Genomic DNA, 23,589 nt, shown 5'->3' with positions numbered 1-23,589 from the left:
TTCTTATTTTTTGTGAGAAATCTGGATACTATCTTGTCTTTTTTGAAAAACTCCGGATACACTTATCTTTTATAGTAGTGAGATCAAAGTAGTAATTTTTTATGGGACAATTTTCAAATTTAAGATGTGCAATTATTCTGAGACGAGTAAAAAAAATAGCAAGTCCCAGTGTACACTACTAGGTCTCCCTCCCTCCCTGGCCTACCCAGGGGCAAGCTTCGAATGGCCATCTCCAAGGGGATCCCCGTATAGCTCCCCCCTCGATTCAGGGTGAACTTGCTCCCCCTCCCTTCTCCAACCGTTCTCCGTATGCGGCTTCCCCTCAGTTTTTCTCCAACCATTCCCCCCATCCAACTCCCCCCAAACGTATTATTTACTATATTTTACTACCTCCCTCCAAAAGATTTCTCCCCCTATAACTCCTTCTCTCCAACCATTCCCCAATATCTATTCCCCCTATATACTATCACTCATTAACTAACTATTTATTTAATATTTTTGAATTTAAAAAAATCATACAGTATTTGTACTATCATAATACGTATTATCATCATGTTATGAAGCTCAAACGAGATTAATATCGCGAAAAAACGGTGTGATTAAAAATATTAGGGGGAGTTGGAACTCACTCTATATGTGAGGTGAGTTTCAACTCCCCCCATATATAAGGAGCTATAGAGGAACCGTTGGATCGGATTTCCCCCTATGGCTCCCCGGATATGGGGTGGGGGGAGGGATGGGGGGCACCGTTGGAGCTAGCCTGCCGGTGCGGCCTCTTCTCCCCCTCGATGTGCGGTGGCGCTGTTCACCCCCTCCCCTCGACGGCAGTTGAGCTCGCGGGCGAAGAAGGGAGTTGGAGAGGAGGAATGGTCGGAGATGGCCTACCTCCCGCCACGCGGCCTCCCTGCAGCTCGGCTCTGCTCTGCGCCTCTGCCGTGTCGCGCGCACTTGTACTTGTACGCCTCCTCGCGCGGTCGCGCCGCGCCCGTCGCGCTTGACCAAAGAAGCCACGCCGCGCCGCGCCCGCCGCGCTTGACCAAAGAAGCCACGCCGCGCCGCGCCCGCAGCCGCTCCCCGACAACAGGAGGCTTCCCTCGCGAGCCACCTCGCTCCTCCTCCGTCTCCCGCTCTGCCGCGACACGGCCAGCCCCCGCCGCGAAAGCCGGCCGCCCTACCCTAAACCCTAAACCCTCCCGGCCCGCCCCGGCTCGGAATGCAGCCCTCGCCGGGTCCCCCGCCGCTCCCGGCGGCCGCGTCGGTGTCGGCGGAGCTCACGCGCTTCGAGGCGCAGCTGGACCAGTCCGCCGACCAGTGGGCGCGCGGCCAGCTCGCGGAGCTCGGCGACGCCGCGGCGGCCAGGGTGCTCCGGAAGGTCGCGGAGACCGGCGCCCGGGTGCGGAACCTGTCCGCCTTCATCAAGTGGCTCGCCAAGCAGGAGGCCATGCAGCGCAACGCCGAGGGGGTCCCCACCGCCGAGAGCGCCGCGTGCAGCTCCGGCCCCTTCCGCGCCTCCCCGCAGGGTGCTTTTCTAATTCCATTCTCCCTCCCTCGACACTGCCGGTGTTTTGTTTTCCCCACTGCGTTTGTTGGACGGTTTCGTTTTCCTTCTATTTTCGAATTTCTCTGGACATACACTTCTAATTTTAGACAAATCCCGTTGCTAGTTTTCTCTGCATTTTCCCCAGATAACTTCACAATGTTTTCGACATGTCTCCACTAGTTTGGGAAAGTCTCAATTTTTTTCTATGTTCCCATAATCTTCGAGTTCCCTTTCGGAATATCTGATAGCCTACATTATTCTGATGTTCGATCACTTGTAGAAATTGCATTTCTTCATATACCTAACCTTTCAGTATCTGAGTTCGTTGGATAGAATGGATTCGGAAAAAATCGTACTTTTCTTTTTTATAGGTTTAGTTCTTTCTTTTAGGTAAAGGAAATATAATGCTATAAGTAACAAATTACCTTAAGTTCACTTTCTTGAAAAAAAATCTTTTTTTTTGTTATTCAAATCTGACGTGAAGGAGAGAATTTCATAACTACCCCCAAAACTACCAATCTTTTCATTGGCATAGCTTATTTGGTTAAAGGTTAATTATTTTTGTTAGAATAAAAGATAATTAGTTAAATTAATTCAACTGGAGGTTGATAGTTTATTTTTTGGTCAGGCTCAATCCTTCTCATTTCACGATTGATTATCTTGAGTTCTGTTGAGTATGGAAGTTCAGTAATAAAAAAAGTCTTAATCAAACTATTTTACTCATATTTTTCAAACTATGTTACATTCATATGATAGTATCTGATTTTGAGACATAATTTTGGTCGCGTTTGCTCTTGTTGCTTAACGGCACATTTTGCATCATATTGCTTATCTTCTTCCTAACCATGAAGCCATTTATCAAACGGAGGATTCCATATCAGGACCATTCTACCAAGATGACATCCAAATGGAGGTTCAGAGCCCTGATGGTGTGATGGCCTTTGGTCTTTCGAACCAGGCAAGGATCGTGCCTATGAGCTCTGTCCGCCAGAGCCCCGCCAGGACAAATGCTTGTACTGTTCCAGAAATAGTCGAAATGGAGGTTGAGAGCCCACCGGGTTCGAACTCTCCTTGCTTGCAGAATCAGTACCCTTTTTCAGCAGTGGCTTCTCCAATAGCAAATCCTGGAGGAATGGGGGCTGGGTGTATTGAGTATCAGATGCCTGATAGTCCTTCCCGGGTTCTCACCCCAAGCCCTGTTTGGGATATTACAACGCGTATTCAGCAAATGGATGGCCTATCAGGAAGGATAGGGATCAGGACACCACCTTCTGTTGCCTCTTGGAATTCTTTGAGGGCAATAGCAAGCCCTCAAATGTTTGCACTGGGGGAGTTAGAGTTTGATCGATTTTTCCTCATACGCGTGTACCTAGCAGAGTAAGTCTTATTGGATTTATGTTTTTCCTCACCTGCATATTAGAACAAATAGCTTACTGGTTTTAACTTCAGGAAAAAAGGGTCCTATGACTAATCCGTTATCTAATGGAGTAATGGACCCCCAAAAGACCAATTGAGCATAATTGCTACCATAACTTACTTTTTTTTACAGAGTATCCGTTTCTTAACGGTGTCACCTTTTACTCTATTATTTTACTATCTGTGTTTGTCTCTAATCAATGTTGCCTCCTTACTCTTATAGCAAGAAGATAGAAGAAGTACTAGAGGATGTAAATTATATAAGATATTTGAAGTCACTGCCCATGGATTGCTTCGAATCAGAAATCTGGAACAAATTTGGAAAGAACTATGTACTAGCTTCAGATAGAAGAAAGGTCACATCACACTTGAACTTATTGTTGCATTAATCATTATTTTCGATCATGCTAGTTGATATTTTCAATCATGCTAGTTGATTGCTGCAACTGTACACATACATATCCATTTTTTCAATTTCTTAGAGATGCTCAAGTGCCGCGATCTTAATTATCTGTAAATGGATTGACATATGCAGCCATGCTGGACCTGTTTTCAACAAGAAACTGTTGCATGCACATTTTTTGCATAGTTATCCAATATTTTTAAATGAAAACAAAAGTTCTTTTATTTTTTTGTAATTAATTAATTAAATTAAATTAAATTCCAGTATACAAGAAAACATTAATATGGCAGTTTGTACGATCATGCCACACTATTTCTGCCTATTAATCCTGCGGGTTTGAGAAAAAAAATTTCTGCCTATTAATTAAAAAAAATGCTACCTTAGTATCTTCTAGAAAGTTTACATCACGTTTTTTGGCATTCATGGCTAACAAAAGAATTCAGTAATTGTTTATTTATTTTGAGTAGAATCAATAACGTTTTTGCAATATTAGTAGCGCCAAACTCGAAGGTAGTATGGCAGTTTGTAAGTCTCCAAGAATTCTTTAAAGACTCATGCAGTGTTAGCATTGATGCCTAGCAAAGAAAGCTAGTCTAGTCATCATTTGGATAAATTCAGTATATTTCTTATACTTGCTGTTAGTTTGTTATTCCCTTAACATACTAGCAGATAACTCAAGAAACTTTTTCAACTGGTACTGCAGAATCTTGATTGGGACCCGAACAAGACAAGACTGTACCACTGTAATGTCGAGAAACGGGATGATACCATAGCTTATATCTTTTAAGGTTTGTGAGTTTCTTATTCTTTTCTACTAATGCTTCCCTGTGGAAGTCCTTTATCCTGAATGTATTTCAGTTTTTCCCTCCTATCCTCAGTTTGTAGATTTCTTTTGGCTTCTATGCATGCCTTCCCTAAGCAAGGTTAAGACTGCAAAAATTTCCCTTCCCCTGGCCGCATCTTGTATCATAGCTTTCAGCACTGCGCGTGCCCTTTTTAATGCATACCTGACCTGCAGCCCTGTTAGCAATCCTGTTTCTCTATCCAATACATGTTGTACTTCTAAAAAAAATGCCTAAATATCATCGACTTCATACATCTAACTTTGCAGGCACACAGAAAATTTCATTGTAGCATCGTTGACACCAAAAAAGAGTAGTAGTTTATCATGGTCTATTCATGTGCTTGTCATGTATGCCTTTTCTTTTTGGCTTGTCATGCAGCTCATGAATTTGATAATGATTTTCTGCAGGTTATTTTTCTAATTTTTTTTCTTGAACAATACACCATACACCTTTCACAAAAGGGAAACCTGGCTTGAAACTGCATCCATATCTCCCTATGGAGCTGTACACAATATTGACGTATGTGTGATTTGAGTTAGTGAGATAAATTTCTACTGTCATAACATCTCTTTGCTCATCCCAATAGTGCACTGTAAGGAACATTGGAGGGGTTACATTTGTGTATCCTATCTTGTCTGATGTCTGAATATTGTGGTATACTCCTGATCTAACATTTCTGTTGAAAAATGTCATAATGTCAAGTGCACTTTCTCTGCGTACTGTTTGGAAAAGGCTTAATCCTTGGTTATTGCAATCAGATACAACTGGCAATATCATTTTTCTTCTTTAGGTTTTCTTTCATGTTTTCTACAATGCATTGAGGAGATGTATCCAAATCTGCTTATAATTTACATTATTTTATTGGATTCAGGGTCCATATGTGGAGAATACAAGGACTCATCTGCAGAAAATTGTTGGTGACGACAATGTTCTTCTTGTGAAGTTTGCAGATATACCTGATCTTGTAAATAAAATCGACAAGTTCGGTATCTACTGCACATTTTACAGCCAGCTCGCTAATGATGGTATCCTTTTGGGCTTGCGTCGATATCACTATTTCAGTTAGTTTTGTTTTTCTTGTACTGCAATACTGGTATAGAACTATAGATCAATTTACAAGGCAAAGATCAATTGCTACTGATAGTTTTAATCTCCACAATTGCGTGCACAGTGAAGTCAATTCACAGCTTTGCTAAATGAGCTATTCCAGAAACACACTGCTTGAGGGAAAAATTAGCTAGAACTATTGCATTTAAAACTTGTCTAGACCACTGTTCACTGATTACATTTGTTGGGAATATCTAGATATCATGTTAGATGGTTTATGCTGGTGGGGAACTAGGGATTATAAATCCTGTCAGCATGTAGAAACTAGTCAACCTTGAGTCTGTTATAGCTCTTCCGTTTAGTCTATACTGGAGCCTTGCCAGGAGTTATATTTTGATCTGCTAATAAAGACCTAGGAACACAGAGGATTCAATATAGCTATATGCACTAAGCTACTAATGGTAAACAAAATCATATCATGTAACATCCATTCTTCTCATGGCGAGGTTCTTTTTCTATGACTTCGATCATGTCACCTAAATTGCAGCCTTCTGATATACTCCCTCTGATCCTGATTATAAGTCCATTTGGCTTTGTCCTCAGTCAAACTTTCTTAGCTTTGACTATTAGTTGCTAAAATGTATAGATTTATAACATGAGGATAATATTAGTAGATTCATTATGGAACATACTTTCATAACATGTACGCCGTATCTGTTTCTATTTAAAATAATATATTCTTATAGACATTTGTTGGTCAAAGTACAATATTGAAGACTGTGTCGTTGTCCTAATGGACTTAAATTTGGGATCAGAGGGAGTATACATTATCCTCATCTTCTTTGGAATTCTCACCTGACCTAGGTGTTTTGATGTGTTTCTCACCTGACCTTAACTGAAACAAGATTAAAGTGTGGCTTAGCCTGTGTAGCCTATCCATTTTCGTGTGCAGGATAGTAAGGAAATAGAATTACAAGTTTTATTTTAAAAAGATATTGTACTGTTTTCAAGGAATAAGTATTTCTCGGTGATGGTCCTTAGTTTTGGATAAACTCTTGGCTGTTAGATAACAAGATGACAATGCACTAGTTTGCTAGCATTGACTGCTTTGTGTACGTGAGCGCTAAGCATTTTCCCATCTTCTAAAAGGGGCGTCTCATGTTACGTACCCACATGTTGACTTATGGTTTGTCTTGACTGAGCTGATCTGCCATTTTACCAGTTCACAAAGATGGAGGGAAGGAGGAGAAGCTAAAAGAGGAAAAGAAGAAAGAGAAGAACAAAAAGTGCAGCTCTTCTGTTAGGTGCTATTTTGTTCGGATGGAGTCTGGGTGGGAAAGGGATCACCCATACCATCTCTCTGGCCACACAATTGAGCAGCCCCGCAGACTCTTTATGCACATACACAATGCTCCTACTGTGGCGAAATATGTATCAAGGTCAACCATCTTATGTACTTTTATTGCATGGTATTTAAGTAATCAATGAATACCTTTAGGCATCTATTCCAATTTATAGCCGATGCCTTGTTGGTACTTGATTTTTTTACATAAAGTTGAAGCATGATATTAAATCTGCTACTTTTGCTATATCCATAGGGAGAGATTTCAGAATTTGGGTCTCAATTCGTGAGCCTTTCAGAATTTGACACCCCTATCACAATGACATGTGGGTTCAATCTGAGAGGTGATATGTTATGAGAACACAAAGTTTGATTAGACTTGGTGATTCTTATAAAATTTGTGCACATTGATGACCTTTTCTGTTTCCATATTTCTCTAATGTGTAGTCTCATGTGCAAACCAAACCAAATCTTTTTCCCCCTGTTAGGAGGGTAGAGAATGTCGTAGGACCTTGACACCTGGCACCCTCATCATTTTTTTCGACACAAGGCAACCCCCATTTCCATTACTTAGAATGGAAATTCTGAGAGTTTGGCATACACCCAGAAAGAGAAAAAGGGGAGAGCCTAAGGTAGATCTAACCTGATACAAGCTAGACCACCTAAGTAGGAATACCCAGGTTCCTGAGCATAAAGCAGAACTGAGTTCAAAAGTCTCAAGCATCCACAACAAAAGGATTACAAAAGCAGATTTCCCTCAATGTTTGCCATGTGGGATCCAGCCTCCATCATGACGGCCACCTCCACCTCCTAGTCACTCTCTCAAGCTTGTCCGTGTCAGTCTGATCGTTGCCCTGTGCTAGCAGCGCCCTCACCCTGGGGTCTGGTTGTTGGACCATCAGCTTACAAGAGATCCATCATCACCTTGATCCCTTCCAGCAGCTTTCTTGGAATCCTGACCAGTAAGACACAAACCCAATCAGCTGGCACCTTCATCATGTAGCTTAGTCTTATTTTGCTTGTTTCACATCCATTACAATGCGGTACCTTCTCGTGAGTTGTGACCTTGTTACTATCATGTGCCTCCTTTTGTTCTAGTTTAAGGCTGCAACTACCACCGAACTGTCCCATTCTTTTGAGTAAAATTTTACTTATCGTTCTAGAGGGCATATTGCATGTTTGGTTTGGTATTATCCAAAACTATCAAATTGGACGTGAACTTATCAGAAGTTCATGTTCAAATAATCGACGACGAACCTTGCAGGGTAAATATTCTTCTCATGTTTTTGCCAGATACTGGATGCCATTTATATTTGGTTGAATGTTTCAGTATGAATCTGGAGAAATCGCTGTTCAAGATGGGGAAAGTTTGATTCATACTGACGGGACTGGCTTAATATCAGTAGATTTAGCTAGAGAATGCCCCACCAGCATCTTCAAGGGAAACTTCCTTAAGGCATGTGACCTGTAGCTGACACTAGTCTTTTCAGTTAACCATTATAATTCCTTAAATACTCTTTGCTTAATGTTTTATCTTTTATGCCTTGCACAAGACGCTGTGGATTCAAAGGGATACCAATATCTCACCTCTGAACATGTATTCCCTGGACTATATGATACTATAGTCTGCTCTATTATTTCTCAAATGCTCTTTGGCTTATCTAATCAACCCGTACTTCTTTTTGTATTCTAGCCTCTTCTAATGCAGTTCCATATGTTCCATAATGATATGCTGTGAAGGGAACCCTTCTAGTTGATAAAAGGGTATGTGTTTGTCACTTTGCATGACTTGAACTCTAATTTAGTAGGCTTCTTGTTGTTTAGTGAATTCATCTTGATTAGTTGCTCTGAACTCTAATTTAGTAGGCTTGTTGTTGTTAAGTGAATTCATCATGATTAGTTGCTCTGGACATTACCTTTTATCTTAAATCTTGCTTGTACGTAAAGCCTATTTTTCATATCTGTTAGTAACTTGAAGAATGCAATGCTTCTGTCTCTATAATATATCATGGCAACTTGTTATTGACCATATTTGGAAATTAAATATCCCAACTAAAATAATTTTCAGTTTTCTAGCATACTTCTGTGTTACTGCCAATTTTCTCAATTTTCCTTTGCTCACCTATACAGCCTCCCCCTTAGACAATTCATATAAGACCATCAATGATAAAAATATATGTTATGAACCCTGATGGGATCGAGAGGAGAGAGTGCTGAGGGAAGTGGCGGCGGCGCTACAGTACCCGCGGTGCTACAGTACCCGCGGGTACTGTTCGCGAGATGGGAGGGCTGCGAGGGCGAGAGAGCGGCGGCTAGGGTTGGGGGCGCTGGGAACGCCGGCCGCGGGGCTTCTCCCACGGCCGGCAAGAGAGAAGGTATTTCCTTCTAATCTCTTGCTTGATTAGATTGATATATCTCCTCTCCTTATATAGAGAGGTTTACTTGACCCGTAAGCAAGCGACTAATAAACCCTAATGGGCTAAGGCCCAATAAGCCCTTGACTCCTCTAACACTACACCCCACTTAGACATGCAGCTCGTCCTCGAGCTGTAACCTAACAATGACGCTAACGATGACTCCACTAGATGCAAACCGAAAACCTAAGAACAAGCCTTTTACATCTCGGCTTATTTTAAATAAACTGCAATTCTTTATTTTTGACTCTTGAAGATACGGCGGACACCCTCCTTGTGTTGGACCTGCACGTAAGTAGCCGCCTGGATCCCATGGAGACAATCGGAACGAGATGGGAGGACAGGTATCACCACCGGAAATTAGTCGCAATAGCGACCCGCGGAGACGTCCTCGTGGCGGCCGGTGACAGAACGTGATGGCGCTAGGCGATGTGCCTCCGCCGATGACAAGGAGGAAAGCGCATCCCCTATCACTGATGTAGAATTGGAGTTCGCTACCCAGCGCACGCTTGAAGACAGCGGAACATCGGCGTGATTGCTGGTGGCCGTCTGACGGGGCGAGGATGCGCTCCCCTTTGCCAAGGTCGACCGCCATCAAGGCTGCCTCGTACATCTTCCGGCGCAGCTCCTGTAGCCGTCTCCGCGCCAGGAGACGGCGTGCTGCAGCCTGCAGCCGCACTGCCGCCTGGATGAATGAAGCCGCTTGGTCCTGTTGCTCCTTGCGCATCACGCGGACGAGCCGTTGCGCCAAGAACTTGCGCGTTGCCGCTTGTAGGTGCACGACCGCATCTCTCTTTTGCTCAAGTTGTATCATCTCCTGGAGAGCGGCTTGTATCTAGACTATTGTAACCCTTATGTCGGCGCACAGATCCTTGGTGATCGGCAGGGTCGGCGAAGACGTTGGGGGTGCCGTGGACAGTGTGGCGGCGGCCGTCGATGAAGAACTCGCCAGGGTTGTAGATCCGTACCCTGGCATCCCATAGGGCATGGACGTCGCAGGGTTCGACGTCGGCGGCGGTTGAAGGCGCGACTCCATAGAGGTGATGCGTGCCTCCATGCGCGTCTCCATGTCGCTCATGCTGCTCAGCAGCTTGGTCATCTGGGCGGCCAGACCCTCCATGGTTGGCGGCGGCGGCGGTGGCTCAGACTTGTCGTCGCCTGGCATAGCTGATACCAGATTGTTATGAACGTTGATGGGATCGAGAGGAGTGTTGAGGGAAGCGGCGGCGCTACAGTACCCGCGGGTACTGTTCACGAGATGGGAGGGCTGCGAGGGCGAGAGAGCGGCTGCTAGGGTTGGGGGCGCTGGGAACGCCGGCCGTGGGGCTTCGCCCACGGCCGGCAAGAGAGAAGGTATTTCCTTCTAATCTCTTGCTTGATTAGATTGATATATCTCCTCTCCTTATATAGAGAGGTTTACTTACCCCTAAGCAAGCGACTAATAAACCCTAATGGGCTAAGGCCCAATAAGCCCTTGACTCCTCTAACAATATACGGTGATGAAAATTCATTTGGCGATAAGTCATTTAACTATTTGAAAATAATTACTACAAGGTAACCCGCGTAACTTATACATCCATTTTCTTGCGATTCATTTTCCTTATCTTGTTACTTGTTTTGTATTATGATATACTTATATCTGAGTCCAAAATTGAACTAAAATGCAAAATGCCCTCTTGCAAACTCACCTTTATAGTTTTTTTTCCTTTATTGTTATTTGTTTGTACATTTGGTATTGTTTGGTATTATGATATACTTATATCGAGTCCAAATTTGAAATAAATTCAAAATGCCCTGCAAACTCACCTTTATTGTTTTCTATAGCTGTTGGAGTCCTTTCCTTTTGGTTAACATTTCACCGTCAGTTTGTTTTGTTGCATCGTTTCAGCAATCGGCCTAGAAGGGCCTTGACATCAAGGTTCTTAATTTCACTACTTAACTATTGCCGGGTTCCAACAGAGTATTTTGTGGAGCTTCTAAGGAAGGCACTGGAAGATGTCAATAAAGCTCGTCATAAACCTAGAGATTCGCTGGAAGGTAGATTCATAACCACGTGCTTATACTACAAAGATAGAAGTTATACTGTTTGAGTGTCTGGTCAAATGGTCACGTTCCAACTATTCTGCCACTGAATAATTTAACTAGTAATACTTGGGCCTTGGTTATTGCTTTCTACTTACATGGTCCCTTTTTACAGTTGCATTTAACCATGCGGACCTGGATGATTCAATGTCAGCACGAATGATTCTTTCTGGAATTCAATCAGAAGATGAAGCGCATTTGCAATACCAGCTAGCTCTAATGACCAAGGAGGAAAGAAAAGGACTCAAACAAGGAAGGATCCCTATAGATGAATGCTATTATCTGATGGGCACAACAGACCCGACGGGGACTTTGAAACGGGACCAAGTTTGCGTTATACTGTATGCCAGCAATATCCACCACATGCTTTGAATTGAGTGGTCCTCCATTCATATCTTTCTAATGCCCCCTTGATTTTGTTTAGGCATTCGAATTCTAGAGATAAAATCTTTATGTGACAATCCTTTCTTACTTTATTTGGAGCTGCTTGCACGTTTCACAATTTGTTTTAGTAGGAACATGACAATGTGAAAAATCCTTAACTTTTTTGACCCAAAATTGAACTATGATACTAACTTTGGAATATATTTTCTAGTTTGGAGATTTTAAGGCTTAAGGAATAGGGAATCAGGGTGAGTTGTATGTACTGTGCATACACGCTCTCTGTATTAGCAAGTTCCCTAGTAGGTCCATGCAACACATGCACAAACAATAAGCAATGCACTATTTTGCTTTAGATATTTTTCTTACATTCCTGATTTTTAGCGGTGTGATATTCCTCTGCCTTGAAACTTGAAAGAGGATAGCATCTGTTCAAGAGAAAAAAAAGGAAATGGCCAAGATCCAGTAACCCCATAAACTATTTTGTGGGTTCAATTTACTCCCACAACTATATCAATTGGTCCAATTTACCGCTTAATAATATTTGCCATTTTTGTTTCTCCATGCACAAGTTGAGTTTAAAGCTAAAATTTTGTATGGTGATAGTGGACACGATAACTTATGCTAAAAAATATATTATGTATTTTTCGTCAAAATGTTTCATACAATTATATCCCCAAGGGTTAATATATTATTAGATGTCCTAACTCTACTTGTGCGTGGAGAAATAAAAAGGACAGCTATGTGAGTAACTTAAACTGAAAAAATTGTTAGGAGGTTATACGGAGTTTTTTCAATACTTGAGGGAAGTAATTTGGACTTTTCCCAGAAAAAAAAAAGAGAGGATGACATCTGACAAGAGAAGCAGATGCTTTGTAAATATAATATGTTTTTATTAGATTGATCTGAAGTTATTTAATATGGGCTCATGATGATTTGCTATACCAGGCTAACATCTGCAACTAACTTGGTTAACAAAATATGATTTCGTGTGTGGTTTCATCCTGTTTTTGTAATAGTTTTTTTTTCTCGAACACGCAGGAGAGCTGCGTATCTTTGTATTAAGAAGAAGAAATAGTCCAATTACAGGAAACCAAAACCACCTTGGACCAGAATGGGATTGGTAAAACTAAGTTAACATCACGAACTATTACAAAAAGAGAAACCGAAGGGCCTGACCAACAAACATAAAGGGCTGCACATTACTGAAGCCCTCGGCCAACACCGAGTTCAGCAAGGCCCTTCGCACCTGCAGCCTGCCATAGATGTAATTCATCGTTAAAGGCTTGTAGTGCAGACTGTAGGTTGGGAGCAGAATCATCAAATACGCAAGCATTTCTGTGCTTCCAGAGAATCCATGTTTTTGTAATAGTGGCATAGTGCTACTAGGTTTTCTGCAGCCCTCACTCTGGTCCAAGGTGAGGTGCTGCTCTTTGTAATTGGATCAACCCCTTTCTTCTCTTAATACAAAGATACGCAGCTCTCCTGTGTGTTCGAGAGAAAAAAAATATGATTTCGTGTGACTTATGTTGTGATAGGATGATGGTAACATAAAAACATATGGTTCTTCTAGGCGTCTACTATTGCTATATGCCTATATCTAATACCTTCTTTACATTTTATCCTTTATTTTTGTCTCATTATGGGTTTACAGCCTACCCAAACTTGCTTGGGACTAAACAGCTTTGTTGTTAGTCTTTCATAAATATTTGGAGCTTCTTGATCCCAAGTGTTTCATAGAATATGTGGGTAACTTTTATGAACTTTAGTTGAGTTTCCTTCCAACATTTTGACTCAGTCTTGAAGGCTAATTGTGACCTCTTTTTATTAATCATTGTCTCATTAAACAGTGACAACGGCCAGCTTTCTGGAAAGGTTCTTGTCTATAAACATCCTGGATTACTTTTTGGCGATATACACGAATTGACTGCAACATATATTGATGGTTTAGAGAATATCGTGGGAAATTCCAAATATGCCATATTTTTCCCCACTTGTGGACCACGATCTTTGGCTGATGAAATGGCAAATAGCGATTTTGATGGCGACATGTACTGGGTCTCAAGAAACCCACTGGTTGGTTATTTTTTCTCTAACATTTGAATTGTTCATGCATAGTTACCTTGCTTGTCATTAGAAACCACAGAGCACATTGCTTTCTACTATATTATATTTTATTCTGATCCTTGGTCATGAAAGATTCTCCTTATTCGTTATTGAAGTCACAGTACTATTTACCACTGATTGTTTATTTTGCAGCAGAGTTTACTTTAGGCTTGATTTTTTTACTGTGCTTTTGGAAACCGCATGCCTGATGAGTAGCCTAATATGATACCAATTAAAGAAAATCATATAACTGATGGTTGTGATTAGTCTCTCACATAGGACCTTGCAAAATCTAATGAAACCTTGACTTGGACACTATGCTTCAGTGTAACAATCAAAGCCAACGTCACTTTCCTTAATTTTCCTTTCACCAAACAATTCACAATTTCATGATGGATTTCCAAATCACAATGATGTTCACTAGATTTTTGTCTAAATGTTGCACGGGTATATAAATATAAAGTCAACTTTAAATGCTACCGAGTTTTAGAGGGTTGTTGCGCCCTTTATTCTGATATTGTATTTATATAAGATTCAGGAAAACATCTCTTAGACACAAGGGGCCCACCAACGCAAAGAGAGTTTTCTCCGGTTTATTGTTAGGAGCCTTGCGATCCTGATATTTTGTTTGTGATGGATTTATATTTTTTTCTCTGCTGAAATTATTTTATTTATTATTTTTCTCTAGTTTTGTTACAATAGTGCTGGTTCATAAAAACTCATTGTTGTTTTGAATTTTTGTAATGCTATCTGGATGAACTCAATATGGAAAAATTGAGGGGCTCGATATTGCCGAAACTAATTTGGTCACTGACGTGGCAAAACCAATAGCCACAGCCCACAGATTCAACTCTTAGGAGCGTGGTTTTCTTCAACAAGTTTTTCTTAAACTTAAGGTTATGGGGAAATTTCATTTTTTGAAACTCAGGTTTGAAGGAACATGTTATATTTGTGTGCTTGGCACTACATCGGTGTTTCCTTTTGGAAAGAATCACATCATTTTGGAGTTAGCTTGTATAACCTTTAATTCTTTTCTAACCGTTTGTATAATGATTATTTTAAGAAAGGAATTTTCTATAATGATTTAACTTTGTAACCAAATATGCATCTTATGTTGTGTCACTTTAACACACTACAAATAGTGATTGGGGTTAGCCTTGTTGGGGAGTACTCATGTTTCATTTTCTTCTACTTTTTGGTTGGGTTTGCCATTGTTTTAATTGGACTAAAACTGTAGAGTATTTTCTTGGATTATTTGATAGTGCTCATTTAGCACCGATGTAGAAGAACAGCACAAAATATTCTGCTCTTCCTTTTTGTTTCCTCTGAGAAGAACTGTCACTTCAATTGCAAATTGACCTTTTCAGTTATTGGAGTGCTTCAAACCACGTAAACCATGGGTTCGAAGAATATCACCGAGAAAGACTGATCAGAAGAAGCCTCAGGATTATCTTGGATCCAAGTTGGAATGCATGTTATTCCGCGAATATTTGAGAGCTAGATTTACACCCAGGTACTAACTAGCGAGGCTGGATTTCTCTTTATCCCTATAGTTCCATTGATGTGCTTATTTGCTGCTAAGAAGGCTGGAGAATGTATTGACCTTAAAAATAGTACCATGCATCATAATATGCAAGAAATAAGAAGTCATGATTTAAAAAAAAAACTTGGCCTGCTGGGGGAAGAAACCACCGATCATTGAATAAGAGAAGACCTCTCACGCAGGCCAAGAAAACCCCTGAACCCCTGCCCCATCCTTACACAGGGCACCATTACCCGTGTGAATGCGGGCCAGGACCTTCCTTTTGTGCTTTGGCGTGGCGGCAGGCGAGGGGATTTTTTTAACCCCAGCCATCCACTGGACAGGAATAATATCTGTATTAGTCAAAAAATGTTGATGACCGCGAGGTTTGGTAGGATTAACACATTGGGTGCGAATTTTATTCTCATCTTGGTGAGGAAATCATGCACAAATTGCTGTGAAGTGCTCTAAGCTTATGTTGGGTTTATATTTGAGTGTACCATGTTTTTTCTTACTTTTTTTTGTGGTAATTCCCTTCACTAAAAATTTGAGGACATTTGGGAAATTTAACTCAATGTCCTGCTGACATGTGGATCCTTACCTCCTTGGACCACATGCTAATGAGAATGAAGTGGTAATCATTAGTTAGCATCACTGTAGAAGTCATGCAATTAAATTAATGTATTCCCTTCAGTTATGTCCTGGGTGCAGCTGTAAATTGTTGGCTGGCATATATGGATCGGCTCTTGACAGGCGGCATTCCTAAGAGTGAGCGGAAAGAAATAAAGAAGAAGATGCTTGACTTGGTTGACATTTACTATTTGGCTTTGGATGCAGCGAAGTCAGGGAACAAGGTTATTTCCAATCCTCGGCTCATATGTTTTGTTTTGATGTGAGAATTATTTGACTGAAGAATGAGAGAGATGTATGAGTCTGGCGGAGATGAAATAATACAGGAACACATAGAAGAAACAGATGAACATTAAGTCTGAATATGTTTAAATATTTCCTATGTCACACTTTTAACCTTAAGATTTTTTTAATCTTCTTTTGCCCATCTGGCTTAAAATAGATCACTGTTCCTGAAGAGCTGATGGTCAAGCAGTACCCACACTTCATGGAACGATATCCTGACTACCATTCGGCATCTGTGCTGGGCAAAATCTATGATGAAGTAAAATCACAAGAGTCTGAAGCTGATCCTTCAATCAGTAAGTGGCTGATAAGTCTTATATCCCTCTTTCCCTTGACAACAGAGATGGTAACTAATTTTCTCCTTTTTTCTACGTTGTTCTTTTTTTTATTATTATCAGAGATAGTGCCCCTGCAATGCTTCACCGAGGTAGCAGTATCTGAAGATTACAAGCGCCGTTGGACATCTCTTTATCAGGAGTACTTGAGGGAGAGCTCTAAACTTTGTAAGCTGGAGGACAAAGCGGAGAGGAACATCAATTTCCACGAACTCTACCAAGAGTACAAGTGGGTAAGTATCCTTTTGCCGAATGGAAGACATTTAAAGTTCAAAGGCTGCCCTAAGAGCAGGCAGGTTTTTTTTTTTCTTGCGGGATTCTGCAGATGCTGTACAAGGCCGAGGAGTTTGAGTACAGCCCGAGGGAGCGCTTCGATCTCACTGTGCTTCCAGCTTCACATACCGGTGGCCATAGATACATGGTTCAAAATTACCACTATTGCATAGCAATATGCAGAGTATTCGGACCACCTGACTTCTTTGTCACATTCACATGTAACTCCAATTGGCCAGAAATGTTTCTTGGAATTCTTGAACCAGGGCAAAAACCAAGTGATAGGGCAGATATAATTGTTCGGGTATATAACATGAAACTAGAGGAAATGTTGGAAGACATTAGAAATGGGAATATTTTTGGGACTGTTGTTGCAGGTATATAAAACACGCAGAAATTTCAGCCTGTTACATTTTGCTATAAGCTAGAATATTTACGTAGATTTATGTGCTGTGTTTGCAGTCCTCCACACTGTTGAGTTCCAAAAACGTGGATTACCTCATGCACATATTATTTTCTGGGTTTCTGAGGATACTTCTACTCCAACAGCAGCTTTTATCGATAATTTTGTTAGTGCTGAAATTCCTGACCCAAATGAAGATCCTCTGCTATATACTCTTGTTGCTGAACATATGATTCATGGTCCTTGTGGGCCTGATAACCCAAAATCTCCTTGAATGAAGAATGGAAAATGCTCAAAAGGGTTTCCTAAATCTTTTCAGTCGGAAATGACTATTGATAAAAATGGTTTTGCTGTTTATAAAAGGCCTGACAACGGCCGCTTTGTTCAAAAAGGTCAATGTCGTTTGGATAATAGGTGGGTTGTCCCTTACAATCCATACCTATTAAAGAAATTTCAAGCTCATATAAATGTTGAGTGGTGCAACAAAGGAATTTTTATTAAATATTTTTTCAAATATGTTACTAAGGGCCTAGATTGTAGTAAATCATATATTGAACGCATAAAAAAGGGAGAAGAAGTTGCAATTGATGAGACGACCCAAACTAGGAATGAGGTGCAAGAATATCTTGATTGTCGATATATATGTGAGCAAGATGCATGCTGGCGAGTATTTGGTTATGACATACATAGGCATTTCCCATCTGTCGAACGGCTCCCCGTTCATTTGCCTGGTGAAAATAACATAGTGTACAATGAAGAGACGAACATGGTTGAAGTTGTTTCAAATGAATTCCTAAGAAGAACAATGTTGACTCAATGGTTTGAGGCGAATAAACAATATCCAGAAGTTAGAACACTAACATATTTAGAATTCCCTTCAAAATGGCGATGGATGGAAGATAGACGTGCTTGGGAACCTAGATGTCTCGGTGGTAAAATTGGCCGCATATACTATGTCCACCCGAGTGTTGGTGAGAAGTATTATCTTAGAATGTTGCTTATGACTGTCAAGGGAGCTTAGTGCTTTGAGGATGTAAGAACATATGAAGGTACAATGTATGAAACTTTTAAACAAGCTTGCAATGCACGTGGTTTATTGAGAAATGATCAAGAATGGTACAATGCTTTTGATGAGGCTGCTAGCTGGGCTACTTCATCTCAGTTACGACAACTATTTGTTACTATGCTTTTATTTTGTGAGGTTACAGATGAATACACTTTTTTTTTGAAAAAGTGTGGCGTCTTCTTTCAGACGATATACAATATCAATTCCGTGAAACAATTGGAAACCCAGCATTTTATTTGCCTGAAAAAGACTTAAATGATTTTTTGCTTGACGATTTATCTGAACTCTTCTTGAAAAAAGGGAGCAGAATATAAGACTTTAATTTACCTAAGAAGATTGGATCATCTCATCGTAGCTTTGGTAATCGCCTTGTTGATGAAGAGCTTTCCTACAATACATCTGAGCTACTATTAGAATCTGAAACTTTAATGGCAAGTCTAAATAACGAGCAGCTTGAAGCTTTTTACAGCATTACAGAGAGTTTTAAATAATAAACCCGGTTTCTTCTTTGTATCTGGTTACGGCGGAACTGGGAAAACATATCTATGGAATGCAGTGATTTCTTATATTCGTGCGCACCAGCACATAGTTCTTATAGTTGCTTCTTCCGGTGTTGCTTCTTTGCTCTTGCCTGGTGGTAGAACTGCTCATTCAAGATTTAAAATACCATGTAATTTAGAAGAGGGAGCTGTCTGCGATATTAAACGGGGTAGTATGCTTGCTGAATTAATAAAGAAAACATCTTTGGTTATCTGGGATGAAGCTCTAATGACCCATCGCATTGCTTTTGAGACTCTAGACAGAACTTTCCGTGACATTCTTTCAGTTCAAACTGAAGAACCAGTTAATATTCCTTTTGGGGGGTAAGGTAGTTGTCCTAGGAGGTGATCCACGGCAAATATTACCAGTGATTGAAAATGGTTCTCGGCAACAGATAGTTAATGCAGCTATAATTAATTCATCTCTCTGGTCCAATGTTCAAATCCTAACTCTAACAACAAATATGAGATTAAAATCACCCGGACTAAACAAGGAAGCAGCGAAAGAATTAGAAACGTTTAGTAAATGGATCCTTGATATTGGAGAGGGGAAGGTTCCTGCTTTTTCAAAGCAAGGAGAATTAGAAGCCACGTGGATAAAAATACCAGAAGACCTGATACTTAGGACTGATGGTGATAAAATTGCATGTATTGTGAATAGCATTTATAATGATTTGATTGAAAAATATATGGACGCATCTTATTTACGAGAACGAGCAATATTGACACCAACTAATGATATTGTTGATTTAGTCAACAATCACGTTGTATCTTTGATTCCTGGTGAAGCAAAACAGTACTTAAGCTGTGATAGAATATCTAAAGCACCTGGTAGTCATGAATCCTTGGATATACTTTACCCTGTTGAATTTTTGAATTCTTTAAATGGCAGCAATTTCCCAACACATGAGTTGATCCTCAAAAAAGGAGTACCTATTATGTTGCTGCGAAATATAAATCAGTCTATTGGTCTGTGTAATGGTACAAGACTCATTGTGACAGCTCTTGGGAATATGGTTATTGAGGCCGAAATTATGACTGGAACGCATATAGGACGTACAATTTTGATACCTCGTATTAGCCAAACTCTTAAGAATACAAAATTACCTTTTACAATGGAAAGGAGGCAATTCCCTGTTAAAATATGCTATGCTATGACTATCAACAAGAGCCAGGGTCAGACTTTATCCTCTGTTGGTGTTTATCTTAAAAAACCTGTCTTCACTCATGGTCAACTCTATGTTGTTGTCTCGTGTCAATTCCAAAAAGGGGCTGAAGATGCTAATAGAGGATGATGATGGAAATTGTACAGACACCACAAGAAATATTGTTTACTCCGAATTTTTTTCTAATATATAGCTACTACTGTAATTGAATGTATTCCTATAAATAACTAAAATATTATGTGAAAAGGTGATTACTCCTTTTGTGCTTTCCCTGCAGATGTATTTTTTCAATAAATTGTTTACTAAACACAAACTGTTTAAAATGCAGGACCACTATGTCTTTCAGCCAGCTCTCTACTTTAACTCCTAAAGATAAGCTGAAAACAATTTGTGTGAAAGTGTCAAGAAAATGGGAGTTCGGAGGGCTTAACAATGATGGACCTCTGCAGCATGTTGATCTAGTGCTTGTGGATGACCAGGTTGCGCAGCTGTACACTTCTGATTATTAATTTTGTACTATGCCATCATTTGACTTTTTAAACATAGTGATTTTATAGCACATATATTAATGGATTCTAACTATTTAAAATTTCCATTTTTCGCTCAGGGTAATTCTATTTATGCTGAGATCCCAGCATCTGAGGCAGAAAGACACAGCTCAACTCTTGAAGAAGGGAAAATATATATATTATGAGCAGATTCAGAGTTTGCAATGCCAAGAATTATTGCAAGTCTTTACCAGGCCCTTACATGTTGGAGATTACATGTCACACTCGGATTAATTTAGCATGTGAAATAGCAACATTTCCGGAGTATGTTTACTTCTTAACACCTTTTGATGAGATTCCAGGATATATTGGAGACAAGAAAAAAATTTCATGGTAATCACCTTTACTATCTAAATCATAAGAATCAGCTAGAACAGTTGTCTAGGAATAATTCTATTTGTTTTATGTTGATGTACTTGGCTTCCTTGTTCAAATCAATGAACCAGAATGGGTTCATTTTGCTAACCAAGCAACGCCTGCATTGCGAAGGGACATTGTCATTAGAGATGACAAGTACAGTACAACAGCATTCCATATTTCACAATCATTTTGGATATATTTTTAATTTCCGAAATTCTCATGCTCACACAACATTTTTGCTCGTAATGCTCTTTTAATTGCTATTTGCTTTAATAGGCATGTGGAACTAAAAGTATCTATATGGGGTCGTCGTGTTAGAGATTTCTTGCCCACTGATATGGCAATAGAATCTAACAATAATCCCATTATTCTGCTTCTAACTGGATGTTTAGTCAAGTTATACCAAGGTAATATAAACTTTTTCCCCACAACTGGGAATGCAATTTGATTTTAATTTAAATTGCATTTAGCAAGATGAAATACGCATGTTGACTAATTATTTCGTGTTTTAATTAATAAAGGCCAACCTTACCTGAGTGGAAATTCTGCATGGTACGGCGACGTCTTGGTGGACCCATGACACGAAATACGATATGCCCACAAAGCTTCTGATAACACCTCATGCCAGCGCCTAGGATATTCATCGATCTTTCTCTTTATGAGCTTGATGAGGCTCTGGTTGGATGCTTCATCCTGTCCATTAGCTTGGGCATAATATGGAGATGATCTGATCAGCTTAATCCCCATGTCATCGGCAAACTTTCTGAATTCCTCTGATATAAAGACCGATCCTCCATCGGTCGTAATGGTCTGAGGGATCCCAAATCTGTGGATGATGTGTTCTTTGACAAAGCTGATCACATCTCTCGATGCTACTGACCTCATGGGCACTGCCTCTACCCACTTTGTGAAATAATCTGTGGCAGCTAAGACCCATTGGTGACCCTTGCTAGACGACGGGTTGATATGTCCAATCATGTCCATGCCCCAACCTCTGAATGGCCAGGGTTTGATGATAGGATTCATCACTGATGCTGGCACTATCTGAATTTTGCCAAACCTCTGACATGCCTGACACCCTTTATAATATTTGAAACAATCTTCAAGCATAGTGGGCCAGTAATAACCCGATTGCCTAATCAGCCACTTCATCTTATGAGCCGATTGGTGAGTACCGCAGGCTCCTTCATGAACCTCATGCAAAAGCCGATTTGACTCTGAAGGTCCCAGACATTTAAGTAGTAGTCCTTCCAAGGTCCTGTAGAACATGTCATCCCCTATCAGAACATACTTCATGGCCTTGAGTCTTATCCTTCTGGGTGCCCCACGAGCCGAATCCTTCAAGTAATTGAAGATATCGGCTCTCCAGTCTCCGGGTTCTAGAAACTGAACCTCCACGTCGACTCCATCGGCTGCTTCCCTGTACCCGGAAGACATCTGTCATGCCAGAATTTTTCTATTTTTTGGGGCCGATCGCTGGGAGCGGCCTCTCTATTTTTATTACACCCCGTGGCATGCCAGGATGCATCTATTCTGTGAAGCCAGTGGATAAGACCAGCCTCAGTCTGTTTTTTGTCGCCTCGATCCAATCACAGTCTTCCAGGGCGATCCCTGAGATCGGCTCTTGCCCATCTGCATCCCAGGCGTTCATATCTGCGAGAGAGACCTCGCTGGAATCGTCTGCAGGGACCACTTCTACTTCATCGCCATCCCATTGGACGAGGTACTGATGCATTGTGGAAGGGATACAACAGTTGGCATGAATGCAGTCCCTCCCAAGTAGCACTGTGTATGTACTCTTGCTGTTGACGATGAAGAACGACGTTGGTATAGTCTTGCGGCCCACTGTCAGTTCCACATTAAGAACCCCCATCGCCTCTGATGGCTGTCCATTAAAGTCATTAAGCATCACATTGGTCTTGATTAGATCGGCAGAAGAACGACCCAATCAGCGCAGCACAGAGTATGGCATCAGGTTGACCGCGGCACCAGTTTCGACCAACATCCTGTTCACAGGCTTGCCATTGATGAAGCCCTTGAGATATAACCCCTTCAGGTGCTTGTAGCTCTTCTCCTTGGGCTTCTCGAAAATGATTGGCCGTGGGCCGAGATCCAGCTGCGCGATGGCCAATTCCTCCTGTTGGGGTGCCCGAAACTCCGACGGGAGTACGAACACCATGTTCACATCAGCCGATGGCTTCTCATTGGCTTTTGTCTGCCTGGGGCGACACTCTTTTCTCGGAGGGCGCCTTTCCTCCCTTCGCGGTCATCTGACATGCTCCGCGAGATCCGGACGTGCCTTCCTCAGCACGTCAAGATACTTTGCTTCTGCCTCTTCCAGATTGCGCAAGCGCTGCACCTGCGAGCGATTGAGCCCGTCAGGACACCACCGTGGGCGATGGTACCTGTCTTCTTCTGTCTTGGAATCACCCCTGGATGTGCGCCTCACACGGTCATCCTGACACGTTCTGGGCCCTAAGCGCCAGAACACCGATGCCTCGTCCTGCTGGCGTCCTCGAGGCCTGCACTCCAAGCAATCATCTATAGTAGGCAATCGGCTCATGCCGGAATTCCAGCAATACCTGAAGAACGGGTAGTGCCAGTGGTCGCGTATAGCCTGGCGTCTCCCCAGTGTCCTCCCTGTGCGGTGCTCGTACTCGTCCTCCTCCGATTCGTATCGGTGGCGCAACTTGTACTGGTACTGGTACTTTTCCAAAAGCCGATTAGAAGCTGGGAGTTGATTGCGGATGTGACACACCTGCTCTTCGGTTACGTGTTGCTGTTCTAGCTCGCGTTCATCCTGCGGCCGTTTGCCAGAAGCGACCTCTCTCCTCTGCTTATCATGGCGGCGCATGGGTCCCACCATGTTGATATGGAACGCCAAAT

At 41.3% G+C, this 23,589-nt stretch overlaps 2 protein-coding genes across 5 annotated transcripts; both read left to right on the top strand.

Annotated features, from left to right (window-relative positions):
• Window positions 1–1,014: 1,014 nt before the first annotated feature.
• LOC120682917 (probable RNA-dependent RNA polymerase 3) lies at window positions 1,015–17,317 on the top strand. Its single transcript, XM_039964933.1, has 15 exons — window positions 1,015–1,520; window positions 2,392–2,917; window positions 3,180–3,312; window positions 4,063–4,143; window positions 5,076–5,168; window positions 7,924–8,049; window positions 10,774–11,044; window positions 11,205–11,430; window positions 13,321–13,546; window positions 14,944–15,089; window positions 15,793–15,952; window positions 16,171–16,309; window positions 16,412–16,581; window positions 16,674–16,998; window positions 17,084–17,317. The coding sequence occupies exons 1-15, from the start codon at window positions 1,214–1,216 to the stop codon at window positions 17,296–17,298; spliced, it is 3,144 nt and encodes a 1,047-aa protein (XP_039820867.1). The 5' UTR covers window positions 1,015–1,213; the 3' UTR covers window positions 17,299–17,317.
• LOC120681724 (probable RNA-dependent RNA polymerase 3) lies at window positions 4,166–8,991 on the top strand. 4 transcript variants are annotated; one of them, XR_005678014.1, is made up of 6 exons: window positions 4,166–4,723; window positions 5,076–5,229; window positions 7,757–7,858; window positions 7,924–8,190; window positions 8,287–8,357; window positions 8,736–8,991. XR_005678014.1 is itself a non-coding variant. In XM_039963346.1 (6 exons), exons 2-6 carry the CDS (start codon window positions 5,224–5,226, stop codon window positions 8,294–8,296), a joined length of 288 nt encoding a protein of 95 aa, XP_039819280.1. In that variant the 5' UTR covers window positions 4,166–4,723; window positions 5,076–5,223; the 3' UTR covers window positions 8,297–8,462. The 4 variants fall into 4 exon arrangements, 1 of the variants encoding a protein (XP_039819280.1); XM_039963346.1 differs by lacking the exon at window positions 8,736–8,991 and having other exon boundaries at window positions 7,924–8,049; window positions 8,147–8,190; window positions 8,287–8,462; XR_005678015.1 differs by lacking the exons at window positions 4,166–4,723; window positions 5,076–5,229; window positions 7,757–7,858; window positions 8,736–8,991 and adding an exon at window positions 6,494–6,690 and having other exon boundaries at window positions 8,287–8,462.
• Window positions 17,318–23,589: the final 6,272 nt, after the last annotated feature.

Source organism: Panicum virgatum, chromosome 7N (assembly GCF_016808335.1).
Source record: "Panicum virgatum strain AP13 chromosome 7N, P.virgatum_v5, whole genome shotgun sequence".
NCBI classification, from domain to species: Eukaryota; Viridiplantae; Streptophyta; class Magnoliopsida; order Poales; family Poaceae; genus Panicum; species Panicum virgatum.
The sequence above is the reverse complement of the archived record's forward strand: the minus strand, read 5'-3'. Positions and strand labels throughout refer to the sequence as shown.

Excerpts from the sequence above, each read along its gene's own strand:
- LOC120682917 (XM_039964933.1), top strand. The coding sequence starts at position 1,214 with ATGCAGCCCTCGCCGGGTCCCCCGCCGCTCCCGGCGGCCGCGTCGGTG. Across the intron at positions 8,050-10,773 it reads TCAAGGGAAACTTCCTTAAG|TCCAAATTTGAAATAAATTC; the intron begins GCATGTGACCTG and ends ACTTATATCGAG. Across the intron at positions 11,431-13,320 it reads GACCAAGTTTGCGTTATACT|TGACAACGGCCAGCTTTCTG; the intron begins GTATGCCAGCAA and ends CTCATTAAACAG.
- LOC120681724 (XM_039963346.1), top strand. Across the intron at positions 7,859-7,923 it reads TCGACGACGAACCTTGCAGG|TATGAATCTGGAGAAATCGC; the intron begins GTAAATATTCTT and ends TGAATGTTTCAG. Across the intron at positions 8,050-8,146 it reads TCAAGGGAAACTTCCTTAAG|ACGCTGTGGATTCAAAGGGA; the intron begins GCATGTGACCTG and ends GCCTTGCACAAG.